General features: G+C 44.3%; 1 protein-coding gene across 13 annotated transcripts in view; it reads right to left on the minus strand.

Moving 5' to 3' along the window:
• Positions 1-14,908, minus strand: part of GIGYF2 (GRB10 interacting GYF protein 2) — a 152,982-nt gene that overhangs the window by 129,139 nt on the left and 8,935 nt on the right. For all 13 annotated transcript variants that reach the window (XM_043521652.1, XM_043521649.1, XM_043521647.1 and 10 more), the window contains exons 2-3: positions 6,913-6,990; positions 43-172 (exon numbers count right to left, since the gene is read on the minus strand). In XM_043521652.1, the coding sequence (XP_043377587.1) occupies positions 43-172; positions 6,913-6,953 (171 nt within the window). In that variant the 5' untranslated portion in view covers positions 6,954-6,990. The remainder of the gene's footprint in view (positions 1-42; positions 173-6,912; positions 6,991-14,908) is intronic.

The raw sequence follows: 14,908 nt of genomic DNA on the forward strand, positions 1-14,908 counted from the left end.
ACAAGCCTTCTTCCTATCCTCCCCTCCCCCCCACACACACACCTTATTATCCTTTAGGAAAAGTGCTAACATTTCTTCTCTCCCATAGCGATAATCTGCTAGCTTGTACTTTGGCAAAGCAGGAGAAAGGGGAGGCGATGTCACGCTCCCGCCACTGGACAGAGCTCGCAGCCTAGAACAAAGCAGAGGAGGAACAAAATTAAAATGGACAGAATCTACACCTGTGCGATCATATCACTCCACCAGACATAAAATAGAGTTTGAGATGGATAAAATAAATCCAACAATTGGAATCGATTGGCTTCACAGATACCCTACAGCAGTAGAGGAAAAAATCCCAGGACTATTTTTTTTTTATTATTAAAAAGAAACCCTGCTTACCAAACAATGGCACCAGCATAGCAACAACATTCTGCTGATGTATAATTAAATTTCTCCCTACAAGCACATCAGGAAATGCTATCCACCACAGCATAAGAAGATGGCCTGGTCTCACAATTATTCTTCTACACCCCATGGATTACCTTTCTTGGAAGACCTACTTTACCTGTTAGTCTAAAACAATACTAAAATAAACAATTTTAAGCATTATAAAATATCCTGCAATCGTTAGACAATTTTAGTATTTTAAACACATTTTTAGATTATCGCTTCCAAACATGTCTGCAGATTGTGTCTGTTCCTTAAGTCAAAAGAACTATCTTTAGGGGTGCAAGAGCTGTACATTTCTTGGAACCTCTTCTAAGATCACAAACAAGAGTAATTGGTATGATGCTTTTTCTAATGTGGACACCACCCCACAAAGAAGTGGGACTGAAACAGTGAACTCATTTAAAAAGACAACAGCTGTCTGATGTGACTTTTGTTACGTTACATAGGCTACACTCAAATAAATGATTTACAAGTAAAAAACTCCATAGCCTCTAATTTTCTGAGATATAAACCCATGTAAACTTTCATAGTTGATGTGATGTCAAAAGCAATAGTGTATATTAATATAAACTGATCATCACGCATTTTGCTATGTTCTGCATATGCAACAGTGATTATTTTAGTGTCAAAGAGGTGCAATTCCAACTAAAACTGCAAATAATATTTATTGCTATTTGGTAGTGCCAATTTTTTAAGTTTCCTTAAAGAATCTATAGTTTATTTTTACAATATTCCTTCCTCTGGATCAATATATACAGAATATCCTAATAGCCAAATGGAAGGAGGGTTCTAAATCCATTTCTAAAATTCAAGGGTAAAGTTTTCAAAAGCACTTACTGTGACTTAAGAGCCCAAGCTTTTGAAAGTTTTACACTAAAATTTTTCTTCTTCTAAAAAAGACCTGAAGATGTTCAGATTCATTCTGATTCTTGGCTTCCATTGGGACGCAACTCTCCATCACTAACGCTAAAGATATCATCCCACTCATGAACACCTGCTGGAGCATGAACCTAGCCTCAGGAGAGTAAGTAAATGCTGCATGGTTTTGTAAAGTTTATTATTTGTAACTCTCAAAAGATATAAACTAATAAACTTCACAAAACTAATATATGCTTGAAAAAATATATATACCTGACCTCCCACGAGCCTGGCTTCATGCTCCATCCAACTTTCATAGAATCACAAAAATTTAGGGCTAGAAGTAATCTCAAGAGGTCATCAAGTCCAGCCCCCTGCACTGAGGGAGGACCATGTAAACCTATACAGGTGTTGGTCTAATCCGGGGTTCTCAAACGTCACTGCAACCGCCTTCTGACAACAAAAATTACTACACAACCTCAGGAGGGGGGACCAAAGCCTGAGCCTCCCCAAGACCCACTGCCCCCGGGGGGAAAGGGGGGAGTGAAGGGGCAAAGTCGAAGCCCAAGGGCTTCAGCCCCAGGCAGGGGACCTGTAACCTGAGCCCCGAAACCAGGTCTGAAGCTCTCAGGCTTCGGCTTTGGCCTCAGGTACCTGCAAGTCTAACACCAGCCCTTGCGACCCCATTAAAATGGGGTTGTGGCCCACAGTTTGAGAACCGCTGGGCTAACCTGTTCTTAAAAACCTCCAATGATGGGGATTCCACAACCACCCTTGGAAGCCTATTCCAGAACTTAACTACCTTTATATTTAGAAAAAATTTCCTAACATCTAACCTAAATCTCCCTTGCTGCAGATTATAACCACCATGAACATATTTGAAGACTTATCAGGCACGCCCTTAGTCTTCTTTGTTCAAGACTAAATATGCCCAGTCTTTAAAAATCTTTCCTTGCAGATCAGATTTTTTAAACCTTTTATCATTTTTGTTCTCTCCTCTGGATTCTCTCCAATATATGCATAATATAGTTCCTAAAGCATGGCACCCAGAATTGGATACAATCTCCAGGTAATGCCCTATCAGTGCTGAAACAGTTCTCTCTCACCTCTTACATACAACACTCCTGCTAAAACACCCCAGAGTGATATTAGCCTTTTTCACAACTGCACCACATACAACTCGTTCAATTTGTAATGCACTATAACCCACAGCTCCCTTTCAACAGGAACACTACCTAGCCAGTTCTTCCCCATTTTGTACTCGTGCATTTGATTTTTTCCTTCCTCAGTGTAGTACTTTCCACTTGTCTTTACTGAATTTCATATTGTTGATTTCAGACCTATTCTCCAATCTGTCAAGGTCATTTTGAATTCTAATCCTGTTCTCTAGAGTACTGGCATCCCATCCCAACTTGGTGCCATCTGCAAATTTTATAAGCACTCTCTCCACTCCATTATTGAAGTAATTAATGAAAGTACTGAATAGTACTACACCAGGATTGACCCTCCAGGACCCCACTAGATATGCCCTTTCAGTTTGACAGCAAACTATTGATAGCTACTCTGAATATAGTCTTTCAATCAACTGTGCACTCACCTTATAGTAATTTCATTTAGACCACAATTCCTTAGATTGGTTACGAGAATGTCATGTAGGACAGTGTGAAACACCTTACTAAAACAAAGATATCACATCTACTGCACATCCCTCCTATCCACTACACCAGTAATTTGGTCAAAGAAGGAAATTAGGCTGGTTTGGCATGATTGTTCTTGACAAATCCATGCTGGCTATTCCCTATAAATCTATTATCCTCTAGGTGCTTACACCCTGATTGTTTAATAATTTGTTTAATAATTGTTTAATAATACTAATTCTAGAATACTTCCAGGTATTGAAGTTAGACTGACTGTTCTATAATTCCCTGGGTCCTCTTTGTTTCCCCTTTTAAAGATACCATTTGCCCTTCTCCAGTCTACTAGGACCTCACCTGTCCTCCATGAATTCTCAAAGACAATTGTTAAACAGTTCTGAGATTGCTTCAGTTAGTTCCTTAAATTCCCTAGGATGAACTTCATCAGGCCCTGGTGACTTGAATACATCTATCTTATCCAAATATTCTTCAGCCTGGTCTTGCCCTATTTTGGCTTGCGTTCCTTCTCTTTTGTTGTTAATACAGTAAAAGCTGTGTTATCCGGTATTTTACCAACCAGAAAGCTCTAGAATCTGGCATTTCAGGAGGGTATGCAGGGTGTGATCTCTGGGAGGGAGTTTGGGTGCGGGAGGAGACTTGGAGCAGGGGTTGGGGCATAAAAGGGGTTTTCGGGTGCTGAATCCAGGCAGTGCTCGCTTCAGGCAGCTCCCCGCAAGCAACGACATGTCCCTGCTTCTCCTAGGCAGAGGCGCAGACAGACGGCTCTGTGCACAGCTCCTGCCCCGCCCTGAGCGCTGGCTCCGCAGCTTCCATTGACCAGGTATTGCACTCAATGGGAGATGCGGGAACCCTCTACCCCGAGCCCCCGCCCACACACAAACTCCCTCCCTCTTAGTGAACAGGAATTTGAGACTTCCTAGCACCCCCCATTCCTCCAACATTCCAGAAAACAAAGCTTTTATTGTATTGTGTTGAGTATATGGTTAAACTTTTTAGTGAAAACTGAAGCAAAATACGCATTAAACACCTCACCCTTCTTAATGTCATCAATTAGCTCTCCTTTCACAGTAAGTAGAGGACCTTTCCTTTGTCTTTCTCTTGCTCCTAATCTAAATTCGCTCTAAGCTGCACAGCCGCCTATTAAGCCCCTCCACGCTGGCCCCAGCATGGGCCTGCCACGGACTTGCCGTGGCTGGCAAGAGGCGCCTCTTCCCCGCCCCCGAGCTCCTGTGGCGAGAGAAGGCTGGGGGGGAGTACTATCTCCCCACTGCAGCCCCAGGGCAGCCTGCACCGCAAACCCCTCATCCCCGGCCCCTCCCAGATCCCGCACCCCAACCCTCTGCCCCAGGCATGAGCCACGTCCTGCACCCTGAAGTCATCATGCCCAGCCCCACCCCAGAGCCCGCACCTTCAGCCAGAGCCCTCATCCCCCCCACATCTAGTCCCCAACCCTCTGCCCCAGAGGGTTACACATCACCTCCATATTGGTGCATATAACAAAATTCATTCTGCACATGGACGTAAAAAATTAGAGGGAACACTGCTCCTAATGGATTTAAAGAACCTCTCTGTATTGTCTTTTATATCCCTTGCCAGGCGTAACTCATTTTGTTCCTTCACTTTTCTGATTTTATTCCTGCAGGCTTGTTCTATTCTTTTGTACTCCTCTTTAGCAATCTGTCCATGTTTTCACTTTCTGTAGGATTCCTTTTTGATTCTCAGGTCGTTAAAGAGCTCTTGATGCAGCCATATTAGCCTCTTACTCTTCTAGCCATTTTTACGTTGCATTGGAATAGTTGGCAGTTGTGCATTTAACATTGTCTCCTTGCAAAACTGCCAGCTGTCCTGAACTCCTTTATTCCTTAGATTTTCATCCTATAGGATCTTACTACCAGTTCTCTGAGTTAGTTAAGTGTGCTTTTTTGAAGTTCATTCTGAAGTTATTCTGCTGCTCTCACTTCTTCCTTTCCTTAGATTCATTAAATCTAGCATTTTATGATCACTTTTACCCAAATTGCCTTCCACCTTCATTGTTGGTGTGATGTCATAAGCAACTGTGTATGTTAACATAATCTGACCACAGCCTATTTTCATATGCTCTGCATGAACAGTGTATATCACAAGGGGAACCAGCAATGATAGCAGTTCTGGACACCAAAAGACCTTAAAAGAAAAGAGAAAAGGAATACTTGCGGCACCTTAGAGACTAACCAATTTATCTGAGCATAAGCTTTCGTGAGCTACAGTACTCAGCTACTCTGAAACCTGTCATTAAAAGAAAAAAGTTTTAAACTAAAAATTGACTCAAAGCCCATCTTTCACTTGGTTATTTAGGTGTTCCGTACATATTTGTACAGTTAAGGGAATTCTGTAAAATTAGCTTGTGGGTCACTTTTAATGCAGCTTTTATGTTTTAGTCTGGCACCTTCCTATGGCAATTTCTTTAGTGCCACTTTTATATCAGCAGGACACCATTATATTCCAAACTGCCATACCACAGAGATTGGACAACTCAGTGTAATGTTTCACTTGTAGAAGACCTTTTCAAATCTAACCCAGTTTGAATATGAACAACAGTCATTATCTGAGAAATAAATTGACTGACGAGTCTAATACCAAGTTGAGATTCCTAGGTTTTAAGGCCAGAAAGGGCCATTATCATCTAGTCTGACCAACATAAAATGGGACTCAGAACTTCACACAGTAATTCCTGCATCAAGCCCCATGATTCATGGCTGAACTAGAAAGAATCCACTAAAAAGACATCCAGTCTTCATTTAAGACTTCAAGTGATGGAGGAATAATCTGCTACATACCTTCGTAAACTGTTTCAATGTTTAATTACCCTCACTATTAAAAATGTGTGCCTTACTTTTCTAGCTTTTGCTTCCTACCACTATGACTGGACTGCTAAATTAAACCACCATGTAGTATATTTTCTCCCTGGATAGGTACAGTCAGCGATGTCAACCTCTCAACCTTCTCTTCAGTTAATTAATAGATTGAGATTAAGCTTAAATCTCTCATTGTAAAACATTTTCCAGACAAATCATCTTGTAGTTCTTTCCTAAACCCTCTCCAATTGTTCTACAGCCTTTTTAAAAGTATGCCCACAAAAATAGTTACATTTTTTCAGTAGTGGTCTCCCCCCTACGTAAGCAGTGGTAGTATCTCTTGTATGCCTCCCCCATAATTTATCCATCCAAGGATCATGCTAGCTCTTTCGAAGCAACATCAATTGGTATCTTTGTGTATTGCCTCAGCAGAGAGGTCAAGACTGAATAAGCAAGGGGGGCAAAGACTGAACTACCATCACACCTCTAGAATAGTCTTTATCAGGTCAAGGACAAAGCACATTGGATGGGTATTGTAATAAGACTCTCAAACAATCACTGCAACATGATGTAACATTCCAACAATGCATCCATGGAAGCCCACTCTTAACACGGGTATTTTTTCTTATGAATAAATACTGTGAATGTGGTGGGAGGGAGAAGGGGTACAAATTTCTCAGAGACACTCCACCTTACAAGTTTTTATTTTCAAAACTGAAAACAGAAGGCTTATGTATCTGTAGAACAAGTCCATCATGGGTAGTGTCAGTGCTAGTTTCCTCACCAATATGCCTCAGATACAAGGATCAACCATCTCAAACATCAAGATAGTTCTTCACCTTTCTTGTTCATTCCTTGGATATTCTGGAGAGTCTGATGTGTAAGTGTTAGTTATTACAATGACATAAAACCTCCAATTCCTTTCACACAGAGCACTACGTAGTCATATGATGAAGATTACTTTTAGTCACTATAGATCAGAACTAGATTTGAGTAAGTGCTGAACAGACACTGTACCCAATCCAGTTTTATAACCCATTCAGCCTCTCCCTCCTCTCAAATATACATGTCCATAAAGCCTTCCCAGTTTTCAGAATAAGATCCCAGACTCTGACAAAACAGAAAAGACTCACCATTCAGGCCCAAAGTTAAGTGTTTGAGTTTCTCCTGCCATTTTCTTCTTTTCTAGTCCTCTTTAAAAAAGTGTTAACCTAATAAATAAATAAATAAATAAATCACAAACAAAGAATATCATGAAGACAGCGGAGTAATTATTTTCTTCATAAGGTTAACATGTCCTCAATACACAAAGGCAGACTGCAGCTTGACATCCCAGCCATAAGAAATGCTAAAAAGGGTAACTGATTAAGTGGGTTCTACTAGTGAATCTAAGCCGGGGTAGCCAACCTGAGCCTGAGAAGGAGCCAAAATTTACCAATATACATTGCGAAAGAGCCACAGTAATACATCAGCAGCCCCCCATTAGCTCCCCCCTCCCCCCCACTCCCAGCCCCTCCCACCCACCAGCAGCCCCACGGATCAGTGCCTTCCCTCTCCCTGCCCGCACCTCCCAATCAGCTGTTTTGTGGTGTGCAGGAGGCTTGGAGGGGGAAGCGGGCACGCCAGGCTCAGGGGAGAGGATGGGAAGGGGTGGAGTGGGGGCAGGGCCTGTGGCAGAGCCAGGGGTTGAGTAGTGAGCACCCCCCGGCACACTGGAAAGTTGGCACCTGTATCTCCAGCCCCGGAGTCGGTGCCTATACACGAAGCCGCATATTAACTGCTGAAGAGCCGCATGTGGCTCCGGAGCCACAGGTTGGCCACCCTGCCGGAGCTTATATAAGCTCTATAATGCAATTAAAAATGAAATACAATTACTTTAGATAACAGGATATTTGGTCCCAGACACCACTTCCAGCACCCCTAATTTGATCATGGGCAGAGGAAGAAACAAGGCAATTTGCACAGTCTCTTTTGATATTAATAAGCAATAAAAAAAACATCTGAACACACCAGCAAATACCTACTTAGGAACCACTACTCCTCTCCTCTGCAGAAGTAAAAGTTTGATTAATGAAATCACAGCTACACATTTTATAAGTTATGATAAATTACAGAGCTTGAAAAATCCAGTCACTTATCCATGGCAAATAGCAAGATTTCCTGGGCAAGTGCCAGGATATTTCATTTAAAATGTTCTATTACTTACAATTGCAAAAAAAAGGAGGAGGTTACTTACCTGTAACTGGAGGTTCTTCAAGATGTGTGGTTCCTATCTGAAGTTTACACATGCATGCCATGCGTTGCAGGAGCAGAAAGTATTAGTAGTCTTTCAGTCCGTGCATATCCCCTTGCCTCATTTCTCATGGTTTCATCTGAGGTGATAACGGCAGGGTGGATAGACCACATCTCCAGTTCCTTCTCCATCACAAATTGAACAGATTCGCAGAGGAGGAGGGTGGGAAGTGAAATACAGATAGGGACCACACATCTCAAAGAATCTCCAGTTACAGATAAGTAACGTCCTCCTCTTCTCTGAGTGATGGTTCCTACTTTATTCCACTTAGGGTGATTAACAAGCAATACCTAATTCGGAAGAAGTTGCAAGGATGAGGATGGAATGGTTGAGTGGAGGACGGCCACGCCAAATGAGGCATCCATCGCAGAGTTCTGCGCTAATGCATAATGTGCAGCGAAGGTATATACTGAACTCCACGTGGCCGCCCTACATGTGTCTCAAAGTGGTACATCATGGAGGGTGGCCATAGTTGATGCCTGGGCTCACATGCAACAGGCTCTCATCCCAAGGGGTGGAGACAGCCCAAATAACTGATTGATTGTAATGCACCCAAACATCCACTTGGAGATTCTATGTGTGGAGACTGCTTGCCCCTTAACGCTCTCAACTATTGTGATAAACAATCTAGGAGACATCCTGATAGGTGGTCTCCTCTACAGGTAGAAGGCCAAGGCCTGGCAGGCATCAAGGGACCAAAGTCATCGTTCCTCTGCCGACGTGAGAGGCTTTGGAAAGAAAGCAGGTAAAGCGTATGGGTTGGTTGAGATGAAACTGGGATATGACCTTTGGTAGTAACTTGGGATGTAGCCACAGAGAGACTTTGTCCTTATGGAAAGTGGTGAAAGGGGGGTCTGCCATCATGACCCCAAGTTCACCTACCATTCTTGCTGAAGTGATAGCCACAAGGAAGGTGACTTTCATGGAAAAGAGGGACATAGAGCATGAAGCCAGCAGTTCAAAGTGCTGTTTCATTAGTGCCACAAGAATGAGGCTGAGGCCACACTGGGGAGTAATAGGTTGTTCAGGTAGAAAAGTTCTGAGGAGACCTTTCCAAAACCTAATAGTCAATGGATTTGTAAATACAGAGTGTACTTCCACAGGGGGATGGAAGGCTCTGACTACTGCTATGTAGACCTTGAGAAAGTTATGGATGAGCCCCGACATCTTCAAGAACAGGAGGTAATCCAAAAGAAAAGGAATCTCCATTTCCTCTGGGGAAAGCTTTTCCCCTTGGTCCAGCAGGAAAGCCTAGTGGACTCTTTCCTGCTGCTCAAAGGATGTCTTGCACTTCCGATAAACATTCCCCTTCTAGAGAAGATGCCCATCCAAATACGATGCACTGGGGTGAAGAATCTACAGATCAGGATGTCTGATTGTGCTATTGTGTTAGCAGCTTGGGGAAAGTGGGGATGGCGTACTTGTGGCAGGCGTGGTAGAAAGGGGAAGGCATAGTTGATCTAATTTGACCAGCAAAGTATGAGAGAATCGCCTTGGGAGTGGATACCTATATCCTGTAGAGCACCAGCTCCACACTCCCATTGGCCAGTTCCCAGCCAATGGGAGCTGGGGGTGGTGGCGACACCTCCGCCAAGGAGCCAGACCTGCTGCTGACCACTTCCAGGGTGCAGCGCAGTCTGCATTGCTAGGACAGGCAGGAAGCCTGCCTCTGCACCCTGGCTATGGCGCTGACTGGGAGCCACCTGTGGTAAGCCCGCACCCCAATCCCCTGCCCAAGCCCTGAGCCCTGCCCCAAACCCAGAGCCCCCTCCTGCACCCCAAACCCCTCATCCCCATCCCCACCCCAGAGCCCGCACCCCCAACCCAGAGCCTTGACCCCTTTGCACAGCCCAACCCCCTCCCACAGCCTGAACCCCTCATTCCTGTCCCCACCCAACAGCCCTCACTCCCGCACCCCAACCCTTTGCCCCAGCTCTGTTGCATCGCAGGCATCAACAATTTTTTTCAACTGAGTCACCAGGAAAAAAGTTTTAAAACCACTGCTCTACAGCAGTATGTGCTGCATTTGTTGCTGGAGTGGGAGGCAGAGAGGTCTCTGATTGGAGTCCCCCATGGGTTCAAAATGTTGCTTACTACAGTGTTGTGGAGTTCCTACTCGTGATTGGCCACTAAGCTTCTGCTGAGAGAGTCTGCAATCGCATTCCGAGTACAGTAACTCCTCACTTAAAGTCATCCTGGTTAATGCCATTTTGTTGTTACGTTGCTGATCAATTAGGGAACATGCTCATTTAACGTTGTGCAATGCTCCCTTATAACCTTCTTTGGCAGCCGCATGCTTTGTCCACTGCTGCAGGGAGAGCAGCCCATTGCAGCTAGCTGGTGGGGGCTTTGAACCAGGGTGGACTGGCAGCCCCCATATCAGCTCCCGGTTCCCTTAAGTTCCCTGTGTGGCAGCCACCCAGCAGGCTATCAATTGCCAGCAGTTCAGCTGTCCCTCCCCGCACTGCCATGTGCTGCTCCTGCCCTCTGCCTTGAAGCTGCTCCCCAGAGCCTTCTGCTTAAGGGGGGGTGGGGGTGGGAGGGGCGCCTAATATCAGGGTGTCCCCCTCCCCCTTGCTCCTGCAAGCCCATCTTTCATAGAGCAGTGGGGACACATGACAGGGCTCAGGACGGAGGGAGCTTTCTGGCAGCATCTGCCATCTCAGTTTGCCGCTCAACTTAAAAAGGCAGTGTACTCAAGAGTAGGGTCAGCGTACTTAAAGGAGCAATGCGCATCTCTCTCTCACACACAGGGTGTGTCTCTCTGTCTCTCTCTGCCATGCTGTCTCCCCTCCTTCCATTCGTGCTACCTTGTAGGGTGTGAGGCTACATTAACAACGAGTTAACCCTTGAGGGCTCAGTCAAATGCTAATTCGTCATTTAGCAGTATGGCATTCCCTGGGAGATATCCCACCCTCTGACTTCACCACCTCAACCAAGCTCCACAATCATCATCACCATGTACCAGTATTAAATTGTTTGTTTAAAATTTATACTGAGTGTGTATATAATATAGTCTTTTTTCTGGTGAATAAAATTTCCCTGGAACCTAACCCCCCCATTTACATGAATTCTTACAGGGAAATTGGATTCACTTAACATCGTTTCACTTAAAGTCGCATTTTTCAGGAACATAACTACAATGTTAAGCAAGGAGTTACCCAGATGATAGGCTGCCAACAACAGGATCTTGTGGACAATGTACCATTTCCATAGAGATTGACTGCATCGGCACACAGAGCAGTCAACCTTGTGTTCCCTTGTTTGTTGATGTAATAAATAGTGGTGGTGTTGTCTGACATGATGAAAACATGATGGGAGCCAATGGACGGAAGAAATGCTTGACACATTCTCTGTACTGTCTGGAGTTCCAGAATATTGATGTGCATCTGGATTGCCCCCCACCTGCGGTGGCAGGGATCAGGTGGGCTCAGGCTTCAGTCCCACCTCCTGGGGTCATATAGTAATTTTTGTTGTCAAAAGGGGGTCATGGTGAAATGAAGTTTGAGAACCCCTGTGATAACGGAAAAGCATTTACCACAGCGTACTTCAATGATTAATATTACTCCAAGACAAAAATATACAAGCCACCACAATTTTTAAAGGAATATGTTTTTCTTTCTTCTGAAACTTTGAAAGTACTCTGCTGCTGTGTTTTTCTGGGCTGTTATCACCACTTTCAGATCTGACTTAGGTGAATAATTGTTTAAAGGAGTGGCCTGTGTGGAACACTATCTATGTGATTGGATGTAGCATCAGAGACATTAGTATCATCTTGTTACAGGATGGAGTTCTACTCTTCTGCACTGAAATCCTTCTCATTTTGTAGTTGATTTTAAAGTTATATGTTTAATCAAATTTTTCAATTTTAAGAGTTTCGCTTTCGCATATTTAAATTGCTTTTAAATGTTTAATACATTCATCATATTTATAGGCAGACCACAACATAGCTGACATTATGAAGGAGGTTGAGAAAAAAAAAAGTTTTATGTACAGAGATTAATTTTGGGACTAAGTAAGAAACAATGGGGTAGATCCTCAGCTGGTGCAAATTGCTCTAGCTCCCCCCACTGTTTTTGTAAGTCTTTCAACGAGAACCAGAGCATACCCTTGGATTCAGTGAGTTTGTGTATGTTTTCACTGCAGATTTAACTCAGTTCATTGGCACCTATGTCTGAGTATCCAGGTTAGCCTATCCCAAACCCGTAAAGCCAAACCGCATCGTTACTGTGTCCTCACTGATGCTGCTCTCAGCTGTGTGTGTCAGTGGGGGCTTAGCTTACGGTTCTTAGTGCTGCAGTAAGCTAAGCCACTCTATGATATGGAGTGAATTCTCTGTCCTTCTGGGCAGGCAGGGGGAATTGTGGAAAAGCAATGAAGGACTGTCTGCATTGGATTGATTTAGCACGCATCCTCAGTGCAAAGAGGACAGGTTACCAGCCCAAGCAAAAGCAGCATCTGAACTCTAGCCTATACCCCAAGACAGGCCAGCTAGCATGGCTTGAAACCAGCACCACACATGGATGGGAGAGGGGTTAGGGGCAACATCCAAATAAAAGCCCGAGTTTATTCTGCAGTGATGACATACTTCAAGACCCTAGCCCTAGATGTAGTTCTCTTTCTGGCACAAGAAAAAGCGACTGCTACAGCCTTCGGGTCCTTGCAATGGATACAGTCAAACCTACTCATCTGACCATTCTGGACTACAACAGGTTTAAACAAAGCTAGTCATCTTCTTCCATATGGGTCACACGTCAATATCTAGATTGTTCAGCCATCTAACTGCTGCATTATCAAGGATAGCAAAGTACTGTAGTTCACCCTCACAATCTTCTAATCGTGCACTCCTCCACCACGTGTTTGACTGTCTGTTTCACTACCCCGTAGTCACACTGTGAAGACTGGGCTAAGCCAAATTCCTGCACTGTGGCAGCCACACTGGCTGTCCCTGTCAGAAGCCTGTTAAGCCTAATCCAGGATCTGTGTCCCAGATGCAAACAGATGAATTTCAGAAACGCTTACTTACATTCATCAGCACGCCCGCCTCTCTATCCCAGAATTGCCGCAACTCTGCAAGGACATACCTGTTAGCCAATACGCCTTTGTACATCTCTTTAGATCAGCACTGGGCCAGCAGCACTGGATACGAGTGCATCAATGGCCACTGCGAAATGATATTGTTAAGGCAGTCGTGGCAAGTCAGCAGGAACTACGGGTGTTTTCTTCTGGAGGTGGGCAGAAAAATCTTATGGGAAGTGGGCATTGCTTATGTATACCTATTGAAACCATTGTCAACCTTGCACAAGGCTGTTTTCATCTGTGATAGTCTGCCATGAACTTTTGAAGGTAATGAGATTAATATTTTGTCATGATTATGTTTAGTTAAAAGTCACAGACAGGTCGCAGGCAATAAACAAAAATTCACAGTAGCCTGCCACCTGTCTGTGACTTGGGGGGGGTGGGGGGGGGGAGGAGACGACGGGACGGGACTGACTGCCACGCAGGTCAAGACAGCTCCAGACCCTACTGCAGCCACTGCGGGAGGGGAGGCGGGACTGCTCCAGCCTCTGCTGGGGTGGGGGGAATGGGACAGCTGCAGCCACGGGGTGGGGGGAAGGTGTGCACCCATGGGACAGCTCCAGCCCCCACTGCAGCCACGGGAGGAGGGAGGGGTGGAGGAGATGAGACAGCTCCAACCCCTGCTGCAGTGGGGGCTGAACCCGAAGAAATCATGGAGGCCCGTTAAAGTCACGGAATCTGTGACCTCGATGACTAAATCATATCCTTACTAGTGGCATCTTGTCCAAGTTCTGATTGCCTTCTTGTGGCATCCCCCATGGATAGTATAAAGCAAAATCAAACTAGACAAAACGCAGAACGAAGTTCACATTCTAAGCAACAAGCTCAACAAAATTTGTAATTTTAGGGAAGTCATCATTGCCCACTTCAAAGCTCTTCCAATTGTAATTTACACCTTTAGGGCTGCTACATGTTTTAAACTTTGGGAGACCTGAACTCTGGAGAAGAGCCAAGCAATATTCTCTCTCAACCTCAGCCATTTTTCCAACACATGCTTAAATATCATCATGAACATGTGAACACATGAGAAGAAATACATAGCTCTCCCTTTTCAAGCAATTCAGTGTTTACCGAGGAGACTTAAAACATACATCTCTCTACGCAGCCATTTTAACCGTCAGGTCTTGTAGAGCAGGGCTTGGAAAATTCACTCACCTATAGTTAACAGAAAGCTTTCCCTAGAGCGTAGGACGCCTAAGACATCGTTCCTTCAGAATTTAAGCCTCTGTATGTTAATTACATTTCTAACCTTTATGATTGGAAATATAACATTCCCACTTTGAACTACCACAAAATATTCTGAGTCTTTGGGCAGCTTTTGCGTCAGTGCCTGTTATCATTAGTAATATTCTCAAGCAGCAAAGTGAAACTAGCCATGGGTTGGTCACTTTCACAGCTGCTATACAGAACTTTGGACAGTAGGATTTCACTTGCAACTTGCTCCTGTGCAGAAAACCTATCGGTAGCATAAGAGACATGAAGTGGAAGTATTGAAGGGAGAGCTTGACAAGAAAAAAAAAGGATAGGTTAAAGATCCTAACCTTGCCCCCCATAAGAGCCAAGAGGAAGGATGTGAAATAGCAGAGACCCTACCTACCCACTCATTTTGCATTAGCAGCTAGGAGACTGGCAAAGCATCAGAGTAATGGAGTTCCCTATCCTCCAGCAGCAGAATAGGGAAGGAGAAAGATCTTTTACTCCTTCAACAAATCAGATGCAGATGGGAGCTCCAACATTTTTTAAAACATACTAGCCAG

Source organism: Chelonia mydas, chromosome 9, assembly GCF_015237465.2.
Source record: "Chelonia mydas isolate rCheMyd1 chromosome 9, rCheMyd1.pri.v2, whole genome shotgun sequence".
Lineage (NCBI taxonomy): Eukaryota > Metazoa > Chordata > Testudines > Cheloniidae > Chelonia > Chelonia mydas.